The following is a 23,906-nucleotide window of genomic DNA, read 5'->3' on the forward strand; positions in this document are numbered from 1 at the left end:
AGGCTAAGTTACCCCTCTAAGGCCCTACAGCCAATAATACATCATACTTTTCAAAGTGCTCTACTGATTAATCCAGACACTATGCCCTTGACATTTTATAGACCAGAGAAATCAATGCTGAGGTTAAGACAAAGGAATCTATCAGTGCTGGGATTAGAACTGGAGAGATCCTGAATCCCAGTCCCCTGCTCAGGCCACTAGCCCATGTCGCGCTCTCCCACTACAGTATTGAAAATGTAAAAGCCTGTATGATGTATGCAGAAAGCAGTACCTCAGGTGTAAGGGGTTGCTGACCCCTTAGAAATGTGTGTGAGCTGGAAAAGGAATTGAGGTATGCTCAGCAGGCACTCTCCGAAATTCGCCATGTTATCCACAGCTGAACCACTCTCACTTTCGTTTAGCATGGCATCTAAGCACACACTTTTGAATCTTACACGTCGCGGCACAACACACACTTAGAAAACTAAAATTTCAGTGAGTGGCGCTGAGACCTGGCATGCACCTTTTGAACCCCCTCCCCCGGGCAGCCCTGCCCCCAATTGACATCCTTCCAATGGTGCACACCATGCATAATGTGTGTACAGCTGTGGGTGCCAACGTTTTCCAGGAGCTGACGTGAACTGAGAGGAAAGTAGGGGGGAGGAGAGAAGGGAATGAGTTGGGCTGTAGGAGACTTTTACAGAGATGTGACAGATAAAGAAGGAAGCAGAAGAAAAAGTGATTGTGTCCCGGTTGCTTCCCAAGAAGAATTAAAAGGAGCTGGGAGAACATGGGAGAGACAAAAAAGACTTTAGTGCTAAATTGAGAAAGCGGATTACCACAGAGACCGGTTTGCTTAATGCAGTAAATGGAAGTCAGTCACTGAGACAGAATCACATCCTCCATCCAACTCAGCCTACCTGCGGGTAGTTCAGGGGCAGAATTCCTGCATGGCAGCGTGAATACTTGTCATTTTCATTGGTATTATCTTGAGAGAGCAGTGGGCAAGGTGAAGTGAAGCTACGGTTCAGGTAAGCGGAGGCTGGGGATAGGGTAGAACGCTTTTTTGCTGGAGGTACCAAATGCAATGGCCCAAACTGATTGATCGGGGTGAACAAAGACGAGAAGCGCACTCTTTTGCTTTAAGAAATTAGGAATTCAGAGTCACGGTGAAAGTTTAGGAGCTAAGTTCAAATCAAGCTGCTTATACGCTCGGTCTCAGCTTGACTGTTCTCTGACTATAGGAGTTCATTTCACAGTGCCAGGAAGAGTGTAAAAGGAAAAGCAATGAGAAAAAAAATCTTCAGAAAGCAGAAATCCAGTCAGCCGTAACTCAGAAGGAAAAACACCACCCTCCTGAATTATCCAGGCCACAGCTGCCCCTAGTGCTGGAGCAGTGGTTCCATAGTGACTTAAGAGCCATCCACACCATTTCCTCAGTACCTGGGTATTCCTTGGAGGGCTCCCATCCACATTTTGACCATGCTCAACCCTCACTTCACATACGAGACCTGACAAGAACACAGCCTGAGAAGGCAGGGCTGTGGCATCCGTGGGTTATTCTCATTCAGGCTTGCAGCTGATCCAAGGGACTTCCCCTGCATGTATATCTACAGCACAAAAGTCGATGAGCTCAGATCTCTCAGAAGACAGAAATATCCAGGATTTATGAGCTCTGTCACTTCAGATACTGCTGCTTTCCTTAGTCTTTTGTCAGAATAATGACTCAAGGTTATGTTAATGAGACTAGAACAACATCACAGGCTGATAGGCAGGGGGCTCGCATTATGACAGCATTGTTTACAGCAGGGTTGCCAGCCACTGGTACATATGTCAGTGCTGATACTAAAAGGTTACACGATTGGTACGCTTGATCACCCTTCCCTACCTTAATGATGAGCCTCCATTCAGATGTGTGCCTGATAAGCCAACAAGTAGCTTGTGCTGGTGGTTTCATGAAGCTCAGATTTAGATCACACACCACTGTATGAGAGATGACAGGCAATGCCAGCCTTGCATAGCCCAGATCTTTGCTTGGTGTTACCTCTAGAGGCTGGAATGACCATTATAACTGAGTCCCTGACCTGTCTGCTCAAGTGCCAGGTGTCACAGTTCATACAGAAATGCTGGGGTCATCTGATTCCAGATCATACACTGCAACCGACACCCAAAAGTGAACGTGGGGCAAAGAGCCAAAATAAGGGATACATGAGAAAATGAGCAAGGCACGCAGCTGACAAATGGAGGTGGGATTTGCTGCTAGCATAAAATCCTCTCAGTGTGTTATAACCTCTGTTCCGTGATTCAGTGTTTCTGGTGTCTAGAATGCACAGGATAGAAGCGCAGGCTGGCAAGATCTGGGTGGGATGAGGGAAATCTGGGTCTAAAATGGAGGGTCAGGCCTCACGCTAAGGAGACGGCTCAACAGCATTTGAGTCACTGTTTTCCATTCCTCATGATCCTTTGTGTGAAAAAAACAACTTTTTGCTTCTCTGCTCAGGGTGTCGAGCCATCCAGCAGTGTGGAATTTTTTGCTCATTTTACAGCAATTTTCAGGTTTGACCACATGGGTGTTCAGTGCCTGCCACCGATCCTGGGGGAACAGCTACAGCATACAGTCAGAGCTTTTACGCTTCTCTCAGAAATCGACAAACATCTCATGCACATATTTATAGGTCTCAGATGGGAAATGCTTCATAACCGAAATATTTGTTCCACAGGAAAAACAGCAGCCATTCCCCTCACCAAGACCTTCCTCTGTTCCCTCTGTCCGTTTCCCTCACTGTGACCTTCTCCAGCACTTCCATCTATTCCCCTTACTGTAACTTTCCCCTGTGACTCCATCCATTCCCTCACCGTGACCTTCCCCACTGACCTCTCCCGTCCATTCCCCTCAATGTGACCTTGCCCTCTGTCCCCTCCGCCTATTCTCCTCACTGTAACTTTCCTCTGCCCCTCCATCCATTCCTCACTGTAATGCTCACCAGTCCAGCCTTCTACTGTTCCCCTACAGTGGGACACTCATCCTCACTTGCTTTCCTCCCCCCACATTACTTCCTGCTTCTATTGCTCCCTCCCTGGAACAACCATTCCCACCTTTTGGACTTTTTCTGGGCCAAATCCTTCCCTGTGACCTCTTAATCCAACATCATCATGTCCTGCCAAAATATCTTCAAGCTCTGATGCAATGTCATAACATCATTATGTTACATGGCTCTGATGTCTGGTTTTATGACCGGTGAAAATTCCTGCAGGCTCCACCTAATAAAACTGGGACAACCCAACAAATCTTGAGACAGCCAGAAACCCTGATTCTTGCAGTCTCCCCTCATGGTAACTAGCTTGGAAAAATAAACTCTACCCGGTCTAAATTTCAGCTCTATTCCCTGCTACATTTCCCCCTTTGTGAGAGTTGCTGTCTTCCAGCCCTGGAAAATGTTTTGGGATAGCTTCATTCGAAAGATGCTCGGCACTGAATGCCTCATCCTCACTGTGCCCTGAACAGCACTGATTTCATGTGGGTTTCATTACCTTTTTGCAGAGAACCATCTGGTGATCAAAGAGGAAGAAAACGCGCTGCTGGTTCCGTCCATAAGGCTGGTAAATCCAGGACATCTCCCCGGTGTAGATCAACTCGGAGCTCCGATCCAAGATGTCATCTCCCTAGGGGGCACAGAGAACGAGGCAGAGTGAGCCACTTTGCCAAGCCGGATGTATGCAGGCATATGGGGTGGAGTGGAGTGAAGCACTGATTCCGAGGGGATTCTCCTACCACTAGATACATCAAAGCACCATTGTTTATTTTTTAACCAGAAAACTAGAGCCCCCACCTCCACCAATGCCCCTCACAGGCTGTGAGTATCCTCACTGCCCTTCACAAGCTTCCAGAGCTCCCTCCATCAACACAGGCTCCCTTCACAGCCTGCCACTGTCCCTGCTTCCCATCACAAACTGCCAGAGCCCCCTTTCACCACAAAGTCTCCCTTTCATGCTGTCAGTGTCCCTGCTTCCCATCACAAGCTGCCTGAGTGCCCCTCTTCCCCAGGTGGTCAGATTCTCAGCTATGGAGGCTGTCAGAAGAAGCCAATGATGCAGGTTCTGAGGGGCTACCCTCAGGCAGGGCTGTGAGGGGAACCACCCATTCTTTAACTTATCAAAGCTGTCCCGTTCAGGCCATCAAGGCAATTCCCTCCTTCCCCCTGGGCAGCAATCAGAGCCCCTCCACCCACTGGCCACTGGAGCAATTTCCCTGTCAAACCCCTCTCCCTTCAGGCTCTCAGGAGATCTCCTCATCTCAAGCCTCCCCATGTAGGGCTGGGCATCAGAGTAAACCAAAACAGACTGTTGGTTCCCTGCCTCCTAGGGCTGTCAAAGCCATTCCTTACAGATTGTTAACCACTCCCCCTTTGCAGGGGATTAGAGCCCCCAGCCCAAGCTGTCAGGACCACCCTTGTTCAGGGTGGCAGCGTCCATCCCCACACGCTGTCAAAGCCCCCCGCCGCAGGCTGCCAGAACGCCTTCCCCCTTCTTTTCTCCCCCTCAGGTTAAAGCTTGTTTTCTTCTCCAACATTTTTTTTAAAGGACTCATGAGCAGATGGTCTTGAAAACACAGCTCCTCTCCCACTCTGAGAGAACAAATCCATTCACCCTCTGCTAATTGGGCTGAGATTTTGTTTTTGGGGGGAGGAGGGACGTTTGAGTTAATTAAAATCTATTTATTAAAACGGGTGAATTCTCCACCACCTGCACTGTGTATCTGTCTTATTCTGTGAGCCCTAGACGCACCCCTTACTCTGAAGCTTCACAGGCAGACTCAGAAGGGCTCTGGCTACAGGGCAGGGGCAGGACTGAGAAGCAAGAGTTAAAAAGTGAGTAGACAGTTGTTTGGATCTGGATCCAGATTAGGTTCTGGATTTGTGGCTGGACCAGGGCTCAGTTTAGGGTTAGACGATGATGAACAGCTAGGAAGGCTTCAGCCAGATATGGTGGAAATCTTGTGGGAATAGCTGTTCTCGTGCCACTTCAGTCACACCCAAATGGGGTCCAGAAAACAGGCTCCCTTCTGGATTCGCATGTGCAGGTAGAACCAAAATTGAACCCTCCCCCACCGTTTCTTTGTGTGGGGAGGTTAGACTTGAGGCCCAGTTCAGGCCAATCTGTAGTCAAGATCGCTCATTTATTCTAAATGAATGTTTGGGTCCAGTGACAAGGGAAAATTCACTGAGTCATAGCTAATGCATTGTCACAGCGTGTTCAGTTCCCACCGCTGCAGCAACTGCAACACAGCTCCCGTGCAGCCTTAGTGAGGTATTTCTCTGTCTATCTTGCGCTCATCACCATGGTCTCTGTGCACCTCATCAGAGCTAGTTGAGCCCTGCACACTTGCACAGAGCAGGGAGTAGAGCTGTTTGTATGTCTTCTGGCACCTCAAATGAGTTCAAAATCAGAGTTAGGAATTAGGCTGAGTTGCCTGCTGGTCAGAGCCTTCTGCTTATAGAGGCCATGAGTTGCATGCACGTTGCTGAGGCTCTACAGATAGAATAAGGAACCTTGAATAAGGAACCTCTCAAAAGCCTGGGGGCTCCAGAAATCACTGCCCTTGCTTAGGATACATCCAGTTATGCAACGAGGGAGGATTCATACAACCCCATCGATAATAATTTCTCATTGCAAGGAAGAGGTTGCTTGCTAAAAATAGAACGCAGGCTTTGTGAGACTGGTTTACTCCTGTGGTAGCATCCAAAGCCTGAGGACACAGAGAGGACTCTGTAAACACTTCTACTTGATTAGCTGAATCCAAACTGTGTAGTCCCTGCAAGGGATGTAAAAATGAGATCTAAAATTATAGGGTTTTTATTACATTGTATATGCTAGGGAAACAATTTAAACAGTATATCAGCTATAAATGGATGCATTCCAAGATTTTCTTTGTTAGGAAAGATGTATTGCAGTTAGCGTTAAATTAATTAATACACAACTGACCAGTTTTCATTACACAAGCAGCAGCACCCAGTGAGGCATGCTTTCCCAGCACAGCCCTCCTAGCATTCCTCCTGCAAGCACAGCAAGGGTACGTCCACACAGCAGCCGGGAGTGTGCTTGACCTAGCGTGCTACAAATAGCAGTGTGGCTATGGTGTCACAGGCAGCGGCTTGGACGAGGCACCCGAGTGCACGCCCAGGGGAATGGGTGGGTTTGTACTCAGGGGTCTCGCCACACTGCTATTTTTAACACGCTAGCTCTACTAGAGCTAGCATGTGTCTGTCTACCCACATTGGGAAGCCTGCTCCCACTTGCTTTGTAGACATACCCTAAAGGTACGTGGGCCTCTCCTAACAGAATTAAGCTGGGATGCTGAGGCTAAGGGACTGTGTATTTAGGCTGTATAGTCTAGTCATGTGGATGGAGGCAGCCAGCTCACGTCCACCAGTGAGGAACTCTCTAGTGACCATTTAGTATTCAGCACTGAACAGTCAATGCTGGCATGTCCCAAAAGAATATTCATTTTCTTCTCCTTTTCCCTAAGCAGCCATGAGCCTAGCTCTCCTACAGAGCCAGCCTCATAGATTGAGACAAATTGCTAAAGACAATGTGGGTAGATTCTCAGCAGCTGTGAATTGCCATAACTCCACTGACTTTGCCCAGTTCACAGCACCTGAGGAGCTGGCCCAACAAATCAATTGACTCAAAATGGGGGCAGGGTCTGAAATCACTCAGGGCCACATTGGTAGACCCGGCGCACAAAACTGCATTCACATAATTTATTTTGGCGGCTGTGTATGCAACTTCCATTGGCGTGTTTTACAGTGGTAATTATAGGCAATTACGATGGCAAGTAGGGGTATTTTATCATGGCAACCGTGCATTCAAATTTTGTCTGAATTTTTGGAAAATTTGGCCCTTGTTAGGGGTGAAACTCAGTTTCTAATATGTGTGGTCGAGCAACTGTGATAATGCATCCCTTCTCTTCCCCTGAACCAACCAATGTAATGGCTACGCAAAGACTAATGCACAGCCTGGATCTGATCCACATCCATACAGCCTGAAAGGTGGTTATGCCTCTGTGTGTGTGTGTGTGTGTGTGTGTGTTGTGTCCCATACACAGACTATGGAGAGGTATGTGTCCTGCTCCAAGTTAAGTGTAGAAAAAAGAAAGTCAAATTCTCATTTCTCCTTCAAGCCGTCATGGGCAGGGCCTGAGCACTTAGCGGGCAGTAGGATAGACCAGAAGGTCAACCAGTTGGAGGCTGAGACTGTGCTCCATGCTCCCTCTAGGCTGCAAGCATCACAGAAGTGACACACAAGGTCTGGAGGGCCAGTTCCAAGGGCTGCAGGGGAGGGCCTATGCCTGTGTGACTGATGAAAGTTGTCAATCATCAGCTTCCCAGCTATGCCATAGGTGAGCATTGCTTTCCATAACCAGGCAGTGAAGGAAAACTGGGTTGGGGGGGGTGGGAGGGAAGGGCTTCATATAATGAGCAAAGAAGAAACAAGAGTTGAGAACAACAGCATTACAGGGAAGAACCCTTTAGCGTGGGCAGAGGGACAGTATCCCCCACATGACCAGGAGGACCTCTGAATAAACATTACCAAAGGCTGGGGAAAAATGCTTAGCTTCTGAACATCATTCACCCCGTCCCCGTCCCCAGCCCCTGCCCCTGCCCCAGCCCCAGTCCCAGCCCCAGCCCACCTCCTGACACAAGTCCATGCTATTACTGCCAGGCAGAGAATCTCCTTTCAGTGAGCAGGGCCTTTTCTGACTGACACTGCTGTGCTCTAATTAGTGACTGATAATCTGATTGGCGCTCTGGGCAATGGAAAGATCAGAAAAAGAAAAGCAAGCGAAATGTCGTCCTTTTCATCAGGCTCATTTTTGATGCCTTCTGTCGCTGAGGGAAAAAAATCTGTTTCAGTCCCAGATTTGATTTTTCCCAGGAGGTTTTCTCATCAAGCTGCTCTAGCTTTGAAAACAGTACATTCGTTGCATGCATCATTTTTTTATGCCAGTCTTTGGGTTCAATAATGCAATATTAAGCTGAAGCCAACTATTGTATATTACATAATTAGGGCAATGAGTCTTCCATTAGAGGATCCATCAGGAACAAGAACTAAAGAACATTTAAAAGGATACAGTTGTCAATTATATTTTTCTTATTCTTTTTTTTCCTTCATGTGAATCTAAGCCTCTTGGAAACTGCTAAACTGACACCCCAGGGAATCCAGGGTGCAAATGTCTAGGATTCTACTGAGACTGAAGTCCTTTGTTTATGGAATGGGCAATGACAATTCAAGCTTCTTTTAGACAGATGAGCTAGATTTTCTCTTGTGTCAAGCGTTCTGCCACTGGCGTAGGGTCTTTCATGGAGCCTATACCAGTGGAGGATTTTAATGGCCAGGTGGAGTTCTGACACACAGTCGTCTGCGTTTCACAAGCACCTACATTACAGGGGAGGACAGAGTTTTATTGAACTGCTGTCACAGAAGCAGCAGAGAAAGCCCAAAACTCTGCGTTCTTGTGGTTACCAGTGAAAGTGGGACCACTATTTCAACTTGTTTCAATCTGGTTACAGAAATACGTTTAAAAGAAACTCTGAGAGGATAAATTTATATCAGAATATAACAACGTGTAGGTCTATATTAGTACCTAGATGTTTCCCATTACTGTAGTATGTGATTCCCCTCACAGTCGTAATTAGGCTTGGAAGGATTAGATTTTTTATCAGTAAATATCAATTTCACCATACACAGATACTGACTTTGTATATTTTGGCATGTGATGTTGACAATTTGTGTTTTAACAGTTATAAAGCGTTAACTTTTTGAATCTCAATGTCTACTGTCGTTAAATAATTATTGTCTGACCATCCTCATAATTTCCCGCCATTGTGAACATTTAAATCAATAAAAACTGAAAAAATTCTTAAAAATAAATATCTGTCAAAATTATTAAAAAATAATAAAAATTAAGTTCTGCCCAGCCTCATTGTAATATATGCCTTTAATGAGTCATATGGAGACTAACTGACATGCCCAAGGCCACACAGGAAGTCTGTGGCAGAGCAAGAAAGTGAACACATGCCTCCTGTGTCCCAGGCCAGTATCTGAACCAATAGTCTAACCTTCCCCAAATTACCTTAATTGAGTCTCTGTAAATGATGAGACTAGACATAAATGGGGGTTGCTTTTATGTAAGACCACTAACCTTGTGGGAACGATCTCTTCACTACATTACCCACTGGCCAGAGTACATTACAAAAGGGCACAAGTACAAGAGGTGGCCAAGGAGGAGACGGGCTGCTCAGGGTGGGACTTGCCTGACCTATTTCGAGTCTGAGCCAGATGAAGCTTGGCATGTTGCTGTGAACTGGCTCCAAGAAACTTTTTCACGTCAGTTTTGCCTACCCACTTCTGAATGTCAGCAGCTGGGTCTGAGCGCATTTAACGACAGGTAAAGGGACGACACTGAGCAAAGGGAAATGTTGGTCGAACATCAGGTGAGAGATATTGCAGGGGGTCTCAACCTTTTTCTTGCTGAGGCCCCCCTCAACATGCTATAAAAACTCCAGGGCCCAGTGGGGGGGACAGACCGTGGGGCTCCTGGCTGGGGTGGGCCATTGGGAATAGGCATAGTTTCACCTCTATTTTGGGGTCGAAAGGGCTCGAGTCAGCTCCGCACAACACGGTCCAGAGAGGGAACGCCAGCCCCTGACTCACTCAGGAGCCACCCAGCCTGTCTGGGCTGTGGGGGGGACACAACCAAAAAATATAACTCAGGGTGCAGGCAGGAGGTAGCTAGGAGCTGTGTGCAGGCAGAGAGGTACCTCAGGGTGCAGGGAGGGGGTAGCTAGGGGATGTGTGCAGGCAGGGGGGTACCTCAGGGTGCAGGGAGGGGATAGTTAGGGGATGTCTGTGAGCAGGGGGGTAACTCGGTGCAGGGAGGGGGTAGCTAGGGGATGTGTGCGGGCAGGGTGGTACCTCAGGGTGCAGGGAGGGGGTAGCTAGGGGGTGTGCGGGCAGGAGGTAGCTCAGGGTGCAGGGAGGGGGTAGCTAGGGGATGTCTGTGATCAGGGGGTAGCTCAGGGTGCAGGCAGGGGGTAGCTAGGGGCTGTGTGCAGGCAGGGGTAGCTCAGGGCGCAGGCAGGGGATAGCTAGGGGGTGTGTGCAGGCAGGGGTAGCTCAGGGTGCAGGGAGGGGTAGCTAGGGGCTGTGTGTGGGCAGGGGAGTAGCTCAGGGTGCAGGGAGGGGGTGGCTAGGGGATGTGTGCAGGCAGGGGGGTAGCTCATGGTGCAGGGAGGAGTAGCTAGGGGGTGTGTGCAGGCAGGGGGGTAGCTCATGGTGCAGGGAGGGGGTAGCTAGGGGATGTGTGCGGGCAGGGGGGTAGCTCATGGTGCAGGGAGGGGGTGGCTAGGGGATGTGTGCAGGCAGGGGGGTAGCTCATGGTGCAGGGAGGGGGTAGCTAGGGGATGTGTGCGGGCAGGGGGGTAGCTCATGGTGCAGGGAGGGGGTGGCTAGGGGATGTGTGCAGGCAGGGGGGTAGCTCATGGTGCAGGGAGGGGGTAGCTAGGGGATGTGTGCAGGCAGGGGGGTAGCTCATGGTGCAGGGAGGGGGTAGCTAGGGGATGTGTGCAGGCAGGGGGGTAGCTCATGGTGCAGGGAGGGGGTAGCTAGGGGATGTGTGCGGGCAGGGGAGTAGCTCAGCGTGCAGGGAGGGGGTGGCTATAGGCTGTGTGTAGGCGGGGGGTAGCTCAGGGTGCAGGGAGGGGGTGGCTAGGGGCTTTGTGTGGGCTGGGGGTAGCTCAGGGTGCAGGCAGGGGGTAGCTAGGGGATGTGTGCAGGCAGGGGCAGCTCAGGGTGCAGGCAGGGGATAGCTAGGGGCTGTGTGTGGGCAGGGGGTAGCTCAGGGTGCAGGCAGGGATTAGCTAGAGGATGTGTATGGGCTGGGGGTGCTCCCAGTGCAGTTCCCAGCTTCAGCAGGGTGTGGGGGCGTGTGCTGGGGCTCCCGGCTTCAGTCCCCTGCTGCTCCTGGTTTGGGGTGGGGGGAGATTTGCTGGCTTCAGCCCCGCGCAGCTCCTGGCTTTGGAGGGTTGGGGGGCTGCCTGTGTAGTGGCACAGACTCTTCTGCCACACCTGTATCAGTCCCGCACCACTCTCGGCTTCGGGGTGTGTGTGTGTGTGTGTGTGTGTGTGTAGCTTCAGCCCTGTGCCACTCACGGCTTCGGGGGGGAAAGGGAGGGAGGCTGGCTTCAGCCCCGCAGCGCTCCTGGCTTCGGGGGGTGGGCAGCACTGGCTTCAGCCCCGGGGCTTGGGGCACCGGGTTTCAGCCAGGGGGCCCTGTGGACCCCCTGAAAGGACTCATGGACCCCTGGTTGAGAGCCGCTGAGCTATCGGACTGTGAACCAGTCTCCCAAGGGAAGCGGTGGGAGTCCAATATTCTTAGTCATTAATAAGTGAACTGGACAAAGCACTAGAGAATTCAGTGTAGGCAGGGACAGTATTTTTTAGGTTTATTTATATTTTTGGAATTCAGAAAGCAGGTGATATTCTGTTATAGTCAGATCCAGAGGTCCACAATCAGGGCTAGATTCATGTCAGCTATGCCAGCATATATCTGGAGTTACACCTCATTAGAATGATTGGGATTGCTCCTGATTTACACTACAGTAGGCGAGATCAGAATCTGGCCCCACAGTCTTCAGTCAGGTAAAGCTCCCATTGACACCAATTTCTAGGACTTCATGTGCTGGACGCTAGAGCATGGCTATCAGCTGTTATCAGCAAAGCAGAGCCATCTTCTCAGCATCCCTTCCCAATTTCCATCACGATCACTGCACAGACAGCACCCGCACACACGCCAGGCAGCGTCGTAGGAGCACTGAGCTAAAGCTGAAAAGAAAGGCTAAGTAGGGCTTGGGTGAACCATCTGATGAAAAATCAGGCCTTGTTCAACCAAGGGGCATTTACATTTTTCAAATGTTGACTCTAAAGTTAACCTTCAACACCAGATCAGCTGGAGAATCCTGAGGGCTAAATTCACTGCTGACATACGCAGACACAACTCCATTGACTTCCCCAGAACTGCATATACTTAAATCAGCTGTGAATTGGGCCCTGAATGTTTCTTATTTTAGGATCAGCAGCTTGTCTATAGTCCCAATATACCCTCCCTTTGTGAGTCCTAGGAGTATATGAATATTGAAGTAACCAAGATCTAGATTCACATGGGGGACTTGAGGATTGCAACAACCAGCACTATAATACTTATATTTTAAATGCCTTTCTGCCTTGTAGCATTCGCAGCCCCGAGTTAGGCGACAGGCTTTTCACCAATGCATGGAAAGAATTAGGCCCCTAGAAAAGGGACTCTCAGAAGCTAGCACACTGAGCCGGGGGCTAGCCAGTAGGAAATGTCAAAGAGAGGTTTGGGGCCTAATCCCTGCCGCTCAAAGGGAGCTGGGTACTTAACTCTATACTGGAATGAGGTGCCTTTCTCTACCCATGACTCTCAGTTATGAAACCTCTCGTGGAGTTAGGCACCTAAGCCAGGTCAGCCCTTTCTCATGAAAAATGGAGGAGACGGTGGCAGTGCCTCCCTTCTATCCTCCCCGCGAGTGCCCTAACCACTACGCTGTTCGGTAGTCTAAGGTGGGTCTCATTCTCTCCTGTTGATGCTGTTCCACTTTATATGAAATACTGAAATAATCATTGGGGCAGCGTGCATGAGAATAACTGTATAGCCCAGTGGTTAGGGTGCCCCCCCTGAAGGTGGGAGACGAGGGTTTAAATCCTTGATCTAATCCAGGCAGAGTAGGGATTCAAACCTGGATCTTCCACAACCTGGGTGAGTGCTTTAACCACTGGGCTATTCAGTATAAGGGAGGGGTAGTAGCACCACCACCATGATGATGGTGAATTAGGTGTGCTCTGAGCATGCCTGTTGGATCAGGACCTGCAGCAGAGGAACACCCACTTTGTGAATTCCACCAGGGCATAGGTGTGAGTTAAGTGCTGTCCAGCTTGGCAGTGTCGGACTTAGGTTGGTTTTGCACATTCCCACCAGCAGAAAATGAGGGGACTTTACTGATAGAAACTTATGCACCTAGGGACTTTAGGCACCCACAGGGTTAGGCGACAGCTGAGTGATGGTTTTGTGAATCCAAGTGACACCTAAATGTTGGACTTAGATGCTTAAAAGGGGTAGTTAGGCACCTACGTTCCCCTTGTGAACCTGGTGCTAAATGGCTCCATAGTAGATCTTTTCAAACATTAACAGTTAAGGAAGGTGTCACTATGCCTATTTCACATATGGGGAAACTGAGGCATAGAACAGTTCAATGGTATGACCAAGAGCACAGAGGAAGACTGTGTCAGAGCCAGGAGCAGAAGTCAAGAGTTCTGTTTTCTTAACCACCTCTCAGACTGCTAGACCAAGTTTCTTTCTGAAAGTGGTTTGAAGTTTGGCTGGCACTGGGTTCACCTCCATCACATACTCCATCTGGATTTCACATCAGAGAAAAATGAACCTACTGGCTTTCCTCCTGCCTCATATTTTCTTGTACGCTTTTGACCCAGGCCCGTTTCAAAGACTGTTTTGCCATATACTGACCCTATAATATTACTTACTTGCATTATGATATGATCTAGCTGCCCTTGCTGAGATCAGAAAGCTGGTGTGCTATGCGCTATACAAATATATAGTGAAAGAAAGTCGATGCCCTGAAGAACTTACAATCTAAATAGACAAGAAATAGAGGCACACAGAGATGACGTGATCTGCATATGGTCAGACAGCAGGTCAATGGTAGAGCCAGCAATAGAACTTAGGTCTCCTGATTTACTATCCAATGCCCTATCTACTAGACTGCAACTACCTCTCAGAAAGCATCATCTCCTTTGACTGACAGGCATATCTGCCATTAGAGTACTTGGATGAATTGTTGGGGTGGGGGCTGAGGAGATGATGGGTGTGTCTAAATAAGAATGAATTTATCAGCCATGGTGATGGTGGTGGAATGGAAACTGTTATTCCGTCATTCCTAGGAGCAGGTCACCTTGGCTTTCCATTCACACATGAACATTAAGCGTCTTGAAACTGATCTGTTCTTAATCTAGGTTTATTTACAATTGGCATTTCTTATACATGAGTCACTGTAACTCATCACATATAATGGATTTACGGCTGAAGACGCATCTGATGACCTTGTACCCTTCTCCCCCCCCCCCCCCCGATAATTGTCTTCTAATGCAATAACAAGCCTGCATGTCAATCTCAGAGATTTTTTAAAAAATAAATAACAATGAATCAATCAATAAAGCCACGAAGCAAATCATCTGCATTCTCTGCTTTGACTGCTAGTCAAAATTTAAGAACCAACTATAATAGCATCATTTCCACTTATACTCTTTATCTACCAAGTTATGGCCTAATCCTGCCCTCATTTGCACCAATGCAACCCCAGCAAAGTCAATGGTGAGGCACTAGTGAAACTGAGTGTAGGAGTCGGCCCTACATTTCTCCCTCTCTCCCCCTGATCCTCCTAGGTTTTGTCTGGAAAAACTACTAAAGGACGGAGTTCTCGCCCTCCCACCAGTTTACCCCAGCATAACTCCATTGACTTCAAAGGAATTTCTCCTAATCTAAACTGGTGTAAGAGAGAAGAGAATCCAGGACTTGTTGCATCAATGTGAGAGTCCTCTTGCTAAAAATGTGTTTTAATGATTCCATATAGGGTAGGATTTACAAAAGTGCTCAGCTTTGGCCTAGTTCAACAATCCCATCTACAAACTACAAGCAGAGATTTTGATGATAAAACAATGGATATTCAAAAACTCCCAGATGAGCACGTAGCAAACAACAGTAACCTGCAAGATCTGGTGATGCACTATCCCTCAGCTTCCCTTCCCCAGCTCATCCCCCTGTGATCATTCACTATGCCGTGATCACAATTAGGCCCCAATTCAGGAAGGTACATATTCAATGTCTAACTTTAAGCACGTAAGTAGTTCCATTTACTTCAATTCAGCATGCATGATTAATCACTGAATTTAGACTTTAACACCTCTGGGACATGGACTATTTCTATTATTATTTGTGTTAAATGTCTGTATAGAACCATACACACTTATGGAGTTTAATACATAAGTAATAATAATACTATATTCATGAAGAAAATGAAATCATCACCAGGGTTTTACCTGCCTTGTTAGCCCGGTCACTCCCCTGTGCCCCTTTTTTTTAGCACTCCTTTCTCTTCTTGCCCCCTGATTAAGTACAAAGCACACAACCAGCATAGAGATTAGGAATGTGATTCCAATCTCACTTACACCAGCGTAACTCCATTGATGTGAGTGGAGTTACTCCAGATTTACAGTAAAAATGAGATCAGAACCAGGCCCTAGATTTCCTTTGGAGCATCCATTAACGTTCCTTCACTGAATCAATTTAGGCCCCTCCCTCAAATACGCGTGAATAGGCTCTCTTCTCTCATAGGGTATGTCTACAGAGCAGCTGGAAGGTGTGATTTCCAGCTCAGGTGGATGTGTATGCACTAGCTCTGTTCAAGCGAACACCTAAAAATAGAAGTATGGCCACAGCAGCCTGGGTGGTGGCTTGGGCTGGCTGCTTGACTCCATACCCAGGGGTTGGGCAGGATTGTACTGGGGCAGCTAGCCCAAATCCCCACTGCCACACTGCTGTTTTTAGGGAACTAGCTCAAGCAGAGCTTGTGCGTGTCTATCTATCTGAGCTGGGAGTAACACCTCCCAGCAGCTGTGCAGACAGTCTCATAAAGACAAAATGCATCCTTCTGCCCCTCTAACCCAGGTTACCCCAATGTCCTGCAATTTACTCTCAAACATACCTGTCCTGTACAAAGGGCTTGAGGTGAGCCACGTCCTCTAGAGCATTCTGGAGGCCATGTGGAATTTACACCTACATATACACCGTTTATAGAGATGGCTCATTTACTAGCTACTAGCACCTAAACATGGCATCTCTGTGTTAGTTGCAGCCCAAGCCTGATATGAATCATTCACCTCTGCCTCTTGTGCTGGAATCTACTGGAGCCCACCACTGCCCAATGCATACTGTACCTCCCAATCCAGGACCGAGGCCTGCCACTGAGCTATCTTGTCAATGTTCTCCAGTCTCCGTTTCCGCTCATTGATTTGCTGAGTCACATTCCTCATGACTGCGAGTGCAGCAGCCACGTACCTGTAGTCACTAGAAAACACAAAAGGGAGCCCATGGAATTACACCTGACACACAAGGGAAATGTACAAGGGTTCATCATTATTAACAGCATCTATTAACAGCATCTTGCCGCGCCTGTTAGGAAAGGGGAATAACAGCAATTTGCCCCTTGTTATTATTCTTGATATGTCTCCTTCTCTGCTGGTTGCTTTTTGGCTTGTCAACCCCTCCCTCCCTCCTCTCCCCCTCCAAACAACATTAACTTGTTTCAAACTGAGACTGTGAAATGCTAATAAAATTAATGGGCCAACTCCTCAGCTGCTGTACGTCAGGGTAACTTCATTGACTTACATGGAGTTACACTGAACTTGTTCTTAAAAAATGCGTTAGGATGCACAGCCACATTCCGGGGCTGTCTGAACATTCCTAATGCTACTACTCTGCAGGCAGATGTTGGGAGATCTCGTACTGTGGAGCCTTGGGTTGTTTCATTCAAATGAAAGTTGGAAAATATTTCCGTGTTAATGTTCCTTTATAAAATTAGTTTCCTTATTACAGTGATTTATAATAAATGTATCTGATGCCCAGACCGAACTTCTGGATGTGTGATTCTCAAGTTATCTGGGACAGACCTGGCCAGTTTCATAGTCATATTATGTATGTGAGCAATTCCCTCTCTATGTGTGCATGTACATCTAGCTACCACCTACATTTGTAGATAAAGTCACACACATTTATAGTCCCAAATCAGACTTGCTCATGGCTCCCTGATCATACCAGTGTTTCCGGCAGAAGCAAAGTCAGGGCAAAGTATTTCTGGATTGTAACAATCTCCTTCCAGAGCTTGTTTTTGCAAGGGTTGGCTTCAGAGCTTCTCTGGCCCCAGCATCTGACTATCCTCGCCTTTGAATAATGGAAGGAAGGAGGTGTTCCCTGGGTCCCCAGACGAAACATGTGTCACTATAAAACGTCAGTCTATAACACACTATATCAGGTTTGAATACAGAGGTAACTGCCCTGGCCAGCAAAGAATACACAAGTCATTGATCTTACAACCCTTAAGTCATAAGGCTGAAGCACAATCAGTTCAGCTGTGTTAGAAATATCCTTTCTGGCCAGAAAGGATATTTCTACACTGCAGCTTGGAGAGACTCAAGTTAGTGGGGCTTGAGCTAGTGTGCTAAAAATAGCAGTGGGTTTTTGGGAGGCCCGGTGCGGCGCGGCGCTTGGGGGGGGGGGTGTTTGGCTGGCCCGGCGCGGTGCTCCGGGGGTTTGGGTGGCCTGGTGTGGCGCTCCGAGGGTTCGGGCAGCCCGGCGAGGCGCTTGCGGGGAGCAGGCGGGGGTTTGGACGGCCTGGCGAAGTGCTCGGGCGAGGTGCTCGGGGGGGTTCGGCAGCCCAGCGAGGCGCTCGGGGGGGTTCAGCAGTCTGGCGAGGTGCTCGGGGGTGGTTCGGCGGCCCAGCGTTCCAGGGGTTTTGGGTGACCCAGCGCTCGGGCGGGGGTTTGGGTGGCCCGGCGTGGCAATGGGGGCGGGGGTTCGGCGGCCCGGCCCAGCGCGGCGTGGCGCTGGAGGGCGGGGGGGGGGGGGGGTCGGCAGGGCGGCGCTCTTCTTTTTTGCCTGGGGCGGCAAAAAAGTTAGAGCTGGCCCCGCGTGTGAGTGAAAAAACAGACCAAAAATAGCCTCCCGTCAGGGCAGCAAGGATGATGATCAGTCTTTTTAAAAAGTGATGCTGAAATCAATGCTATTGATTTCCACCTTGTGCCTCATTTTCCATTCCAGGAGACCTTAATGTTCATTTCTATTGGGAAGACAGACTAGGCCAGCTGATATAATGTTGCCATAATTTATGATTAACTTAAGGGTTGATATTGACTTCTAACTAATGAGAAAAATGGAGCTCTCATGCAGCGGCTGAGGAAATGGCTCTGCTGGTTACTGCTCACGATTCTGTCAGTGACATTTAGAACAGGGGATTAACCCTTTGTATTCTAGTAGATTTTTATAGCCTGATTCTCCGGAATATACAGGAAATACCTCTCAGGAGCAGAGTTGCTCATTATAGACCCAAGTTGACTTCAGACTCCCACACGCATCTGGTATTATCCCACTGCTCATTATGTGAAAGAACTAGCATATCATTTTGCGTCAACTCCTCTGCTATTTTTGTAATATCCTGCACTTGAAACCTTTGTTGAAGACTATTTTCCAACATCTGGGGACATGTAAGTTTAGAGCTATGAATACTTCAGTATTGGATACCGAAAACAGCCAATCCACTTCTCTATGTACTTCAGAGCTTCATTCCTCTACCATGATTTTAGATCCAGAAACTCAGTAAGTTCCCCAAATGGGATATAAATTGGGGAAATATTAAAATAAAATATACAGTATATTTTTATAGTTTTCATAATAAAATATATTTATTATTTTAACATTATTTCAGGTCTTGATGTCCTTATTCAGTTTCTACTCGGTCCTTAGGCAAAACCCTCACTGAATGAAAAAGAACTCCTACTGTTCCAAAACTTTCCACTCACTGTGTAAATAGTGAGTAAAGGACTCCAGGAATTGGCTCTTAGACTATAAATTAAGGATGATGGCTGAAGAAGACGCTTTCAGGGAGGGGAATGTGTGTGTGGTAGACAGTGACAAGTCTGTTGAGCCAATGCTCTTAAGGGTGTGTGTGTGTACGTACCGGGGATACCCTGATAAAATAGCAGCACAATTCAGGGGTGTGGCTTATGCAAATAGGATCAAGTCTACAATTCAAGTAGTTGTACGCATGCAAGTGGGCTGAGTGAGTGTAAGGGTGGCTAATTTCAGTTCAAAGATTAGAACAGCTCCCCCTCACCCCAATACACACACACACACACTTAATTCTGGCTCTGATCTGCAGGAGGGGACATTTGGGACTATTCTCACAACAGCATGATATTCCATAGCGTAGAAATTAATTTCTTTAATTGAGTTGACAGCATTCCCAATGAGCCCACAATAGACACACCTGAAGGGTCAGGCCCTAGTTACTACCTGCATAGCAATGGAAGGAAGTTACACTTTTATAAAAATTATGAAAACTACTCCTAACGCCAAGCGTCCAGGAAAAAACTCTGGTTGCCTTTGATTCCAAACCAACTTCTTATTTGCACTGAAACTCCGAATCAGGGAACCTGATGAAATCACTGCACAGTGGCCTTACAATGCCAGTTGCTCACAAGGCAATGTTGAACTTATGACCTTCAGCTATTTAATGAATATTAAACTGGTTTCAATCTTGGGACGCTGAACAGATGTGCCTTTGTGAAAAAATCAGATGAACTGGCCCATAGACAATGAACAATTGAACAGAGCCAAGATTTTAAAACACCCCCAAGCCTGCCTCCACGTGGAGTGGGCTGGTGCCAATGAAGCTGGGCTTTATACTGGTAACGCTAATTTACTAATTCTAATGTTCCATTTGAAGAGGAAACAGCAGGTACATTTTTCGTTTCGTACATTAATGAAGCAAGAATCACTGACTGAACTTTCTGGGCTCTGAGCCCATGTCTGCGGTTGAGCTGACAAAGAACCTAGAAGAAAAATGGCAGAAGAAAGCATTTGGCTGGTGGATTAATATTAGGATAGCGTTCAAAATAAAATTAAGGCCGATAAATTGCTCGTCAGATATATTTGGGATGCAATGACTTCCTTTCAATGCTCAGTGAGAATGCAAGTGTGGGCTCTTGCCAAAATGTCATGTGCTAACTTGGGCTGGAATGATCAGGAATTTGGATGCAGGCCCATTGTCCTGGACCTATATATAGTACATCTATAGTGATACAATAAGAGAATGATTTCAGCTAACCAGAGAGGAAAAGATCTAATGGTATCCACTCACAAATGATGCAAAGATCCTTCCTTACATGGGACCCTGGCTCATTCCGAGTAATTAGTCTCTTCCTCTGAGTAGGACTTTACTACGCAAGAAGTAATGGGACTAACAATCTGGCCCATGATGAGCATCAATCCACCAGATAATTTTCTTCCTTCAGCTTTGCTCCCACAATCAAATTGGGATTAAACACATTGGGGTATGGATAATAGCTTTAGGATATCTAACAACCTGACCTGTGGGCACAAAAAATTTGATATATTAGGTATATTAGAAATTTTAGAGATGTTAGATATTTTAGAAATTAAGGCTATGGCCTGGTCTACTCTGGGTGTGTGTGTGGGGGGGGAGATCGATCTAAGATACACAACTTCAGCTACGAGAATAGCGTAGCTGAAGTCGACATATCTTAGATTGACTTAGAATTACTTACTTCGTGTCCTCGCAGCGCGGGATCGATGGCCGTGGCTCCCCCGTCGACTTTGCTTCTGCCTCTCACCGAGCTGGAGTTCAGCAGTCAACAGGAGAGCAATCAGGGATCGATTTATCGCGTCTACACTACACGCGATAAATCGATCCCCGATAGATCGATTGCTACCCGCCGATCCGGCGGGTAGTGTAGATGTACTCTATGTCTACACTAGCATTTTTGTCAGTAAAACTTTTGTCCATTGGGATTTGAAAAAAAACAACACACCCCCGATGGACATAAGTTTCACCGACAGAAGGGCCAGTGTGGACAGTGCTATGTCGGTAGGAGACGCTCTCCCACCGACATAACTACTGCCGCTCATTGGGAGTGGGTTAATTCTGCCGATGGGAGAGCTCTCTCCCAGTGGCATACAGCAGCTACCCGGGGGACCTTACAGCGGTGCAGCTGCAGTGGTACAGTTGTGCCACTGGAAAGTCTATAGTGTAGCCATAGCCTACATTCTATCTTTGTACTGGTACAGATTGCACCCCCAACTGCGGTCACATCACTCTTTTTCTGTATATGTCAATCCCTTAATAATTATTCATGTTTCGATCTACTTCTCAGGCAATTATTAACCTAAGCACTAACCCCAAAGTGATGTTAATGGAAAACCTGACAATGCAGCAGCAGAGAAATTTCAAACTCCAAAAAGAGAGGGAGACCTGGGTTCTCTACAAGGATCTGATGCAGACCTCTGGTGAGTCATTTAACCCCGCTGTGCCTCTGTATCCCTATTTGAGACCCTTATAACTTGCCTCACAGGGGAGCTGTGAGGCCTAACTGAGTAATATCTCAGAAGGGCTTTAAGACCTTTGAATAAGAGGCAATGGGCATTGTCTAGAAACAATAGGCAGCTATTGATAACACCCACCAAGCATTTGGATGCCTCTTCAAAGCAAACTGAACCAACAAACTTTTTGAGGGTCACCCATATGGCTAGTAATACTTAATGCTTGCAGAGTGGAATTAGGGCTTAGCTCTTGTCATGGCCTACTGTGCAGGTGTGAATTTCACACATATAGCATTTTACACGTTCAAATGGCCTTCCTTTTGCTAATGCCTGGAAGGAAAGTATTATCCCCATTTTACAGATAGGGAAAGGGAGACACAAAGCAGCTAAGTGAATTGTCCAATAAACAATTGTCCTGTTCTCAGATCACTGACACTATGCTGACTCCCAGTTCCTTGCTAACACACAGCTGTGTCTTTGCAGTACTTAAATACCTAAAAGTATTTTTAAAATTCTCTACCTATCACACTACCCCATATAACTAATGCGCTTTTGATGAACTTGGGTACTTATACCTGGCACCAGGTTCTGATCTCAGTAACACCAGTGTAAATCCAAAGTATCTCCAGTGATATGGCTCCATATTTACACCAATATAAAAATATTAGATATAAAAAAATATTAGATATAAAAGACATTAGCTATGTCTTCACTAGCAATGTGTGCGTTTAATGTGGTGGTGTAGTCGCAGCACAGCCCTATAAAAAACCACCTCCATGAGGGGACGGCTTCCAGCGCTGATGCACTGTCTATGTTGGCACTTTACAGCGCCGAAACTTGCAGCTCTCAGGGGTGTGTTTTTTTCACACCCCTGAGCGAGAAAGTTGCAGCGCTATAAAGTGGGAGTGTAGACAAGGCCTCTGTCTCAGACGATTGTAGCTTAACCACAGGAATGCATTGATTCCCTCAGAACATCACAACATGCATGGTCTACCCGATTATATAATCACATAGTAATTTTAAGAGCCCTCAATGAAAAAGGAATGCTTTAAACTATGTTGAACCCAAAAATGTAATTTACTCTCGGTGTAATCACACTGTACATCTCGCCATTGGTATTAGTACTAATTACCTACGAGGAATCACAGAGTCCTCCTCCCTGAGGCTGCCTCTCCCTACATTAAGTCAGAAGCCTGTTTTTACATCACAAAACAGCAAATGCCATTGTGACCTCACAATGGTTTGGGACTGGAAAGGAGAATAAGACACAAGAGTTGGACCCTAAGTCAGGGTGCTCAGCCTTAGCGTAAGCAGAAAGTGAAACTGATACGAGTCGTCCAGGCGGGCAGCCATTATTTAAATTTTCCCAGAGAAAAATTCAGTTTTGCAAAAATGGCATTTTTCATCAGAAAATCATTCTGATGAAAAATTCCTGGCCAGCTCTAGTTCAGAGAAACATACAAACTTTTGTGTGCGTCTCACATCCAAACCCAGATTCCCAAACCAGTGACAGACACAACCTGCGACAATCAGATCAGGATCTGATTTCCCCCCAGATGTAGGGAGTTCAGATCCAAGTTACTGGTCTGGCCCATTTCTATCCAAACATGGGACGTGCTCCCATTCCCAGCTGTGATGAGTTCACTGTCAGTAGAGGGAAACAAACCTTTTTGGCTAGTGTCTCTTAACCAAGTACATGAATCAATAATTCATCTAGAGTAGCAGGTAGCATCTAAAAGTACAGCTAACTATCGTTACTTCAGGTCTCTGACTACAATGGAGTTCAATTTGGTTCCACTGGGAATAAGTGCTTCAGGCAGGCTTTCTATCTAGTTTGCTGAACCTCTGCCCTGCCTTAATTTTAACAAGTTATCATGAAGTGAAACAGCTGGATGCAAGAAGAGGTAAGAGAGAAAACCCTTTGTTATTTAGTGTGTGTAGATGCCATGTAAAGAAATAGGCTACCAAAAGTCCTCAGTTAGTAAAAGCCATCAAAAACACAAGTACAGTAAAAAAAGGCATCTAATTACCTGTGATCCTGTGCAGTATACTTCAACAGCTCTGCCAGTTGCAAGGGATATTTGCAGATCTTCTGCACTGGTGTCAGAAGGAAACCGTCTATGGCGATGTCAATCATCTGCTGCAACAAACGACATGCTTCGAAGAAATGCTGATACCTGCCATCTTTCATCAGCTTGGACAGCTCCATACATGCATCCAAGTGATTGTTACAGTACTCCGAATAGATCCAGAACCCGTCTTGCTGCGAGAGGTGAGGGTGGGGGGAATGAACACAGAAAGAGACAGAGGGAAGAGAGGAGAGTGCATCAGACAACTGCTTGTCACACTAAAGAATAAATTACAACAAATAAAAGAAAAACACCCCAGCAGCAGCAGCAGAAAGGTCTGATGTTGGATTACTAGCATGCAGGCCTTGTCCTGTTCTCTGTGTAGCACTCAATTAGCACTGTGTCTCTGCGGGGAATCCGTTACACTGACACATTGTTGCAGGTACATTTGAGATACAATAGTGTAGTAAGATGATCCCTTAAGAGAGCCATGTGGGAGCTTTCTGTTTCATCTCAAGAGATGGGGTTTTCTTTCTTTAAAATGGCAAAGGTGACACTGAGTCACAGCTCTGGCCTTTGGCAGCACACGCAGC

At 47.0% G+C, this 23,906-nt stretch overlaps 1 protein-coding gene across 7 annotated transcripts in view; it reads right to left on the reverse strand.

Moving 5' to 3' along the window:
• Positions 1-23,906, reverse strand: part of ARHGEF9 (Cdc42 guanine nucleotide exchange factor 9) — a 307,995-nt gene that overhangs the window by 32,326 nt on the left and 251,763 nt on the right. For all 7 annotated transcript variants that reach the window (XM_054039989.1, XM_054039990.1, XM_054039987.1 and 4 more), the window contains 3 exons: positions 23,275-23,507; positions 16,069-16,198; positions 3,511-3,642 (listed from right to left, as the gene is read on the reverse strand). In XM_054039989.1, coding sequence (XP_053895964.1) covers positions 3,511-3,642; positions 16,069-16,198; positions 23,275-23,507 — 495 coding nt within the window. The remainder of the gene's footprint in view (positions 1-3,510; positions 3,643-16,068; positions 16,199-23,274; positions 23,508-23,906) is intronic.

This window comes from Malaclemys terrapin, chromosome 9 (genome assembly GCF_027887155.1).
Source record: "Malaclemys terrapin pileata isolate rMalTer1 chromosome 9, rMalTer1.hap1, whole genome shotgun sequence".
Taxonomy (NCBI): domain Eukaryota; kingdom Metazoa; phylum Chordata; order Testudines; family Emydidae; genus Malaclemys; species Malaclemys terrapin.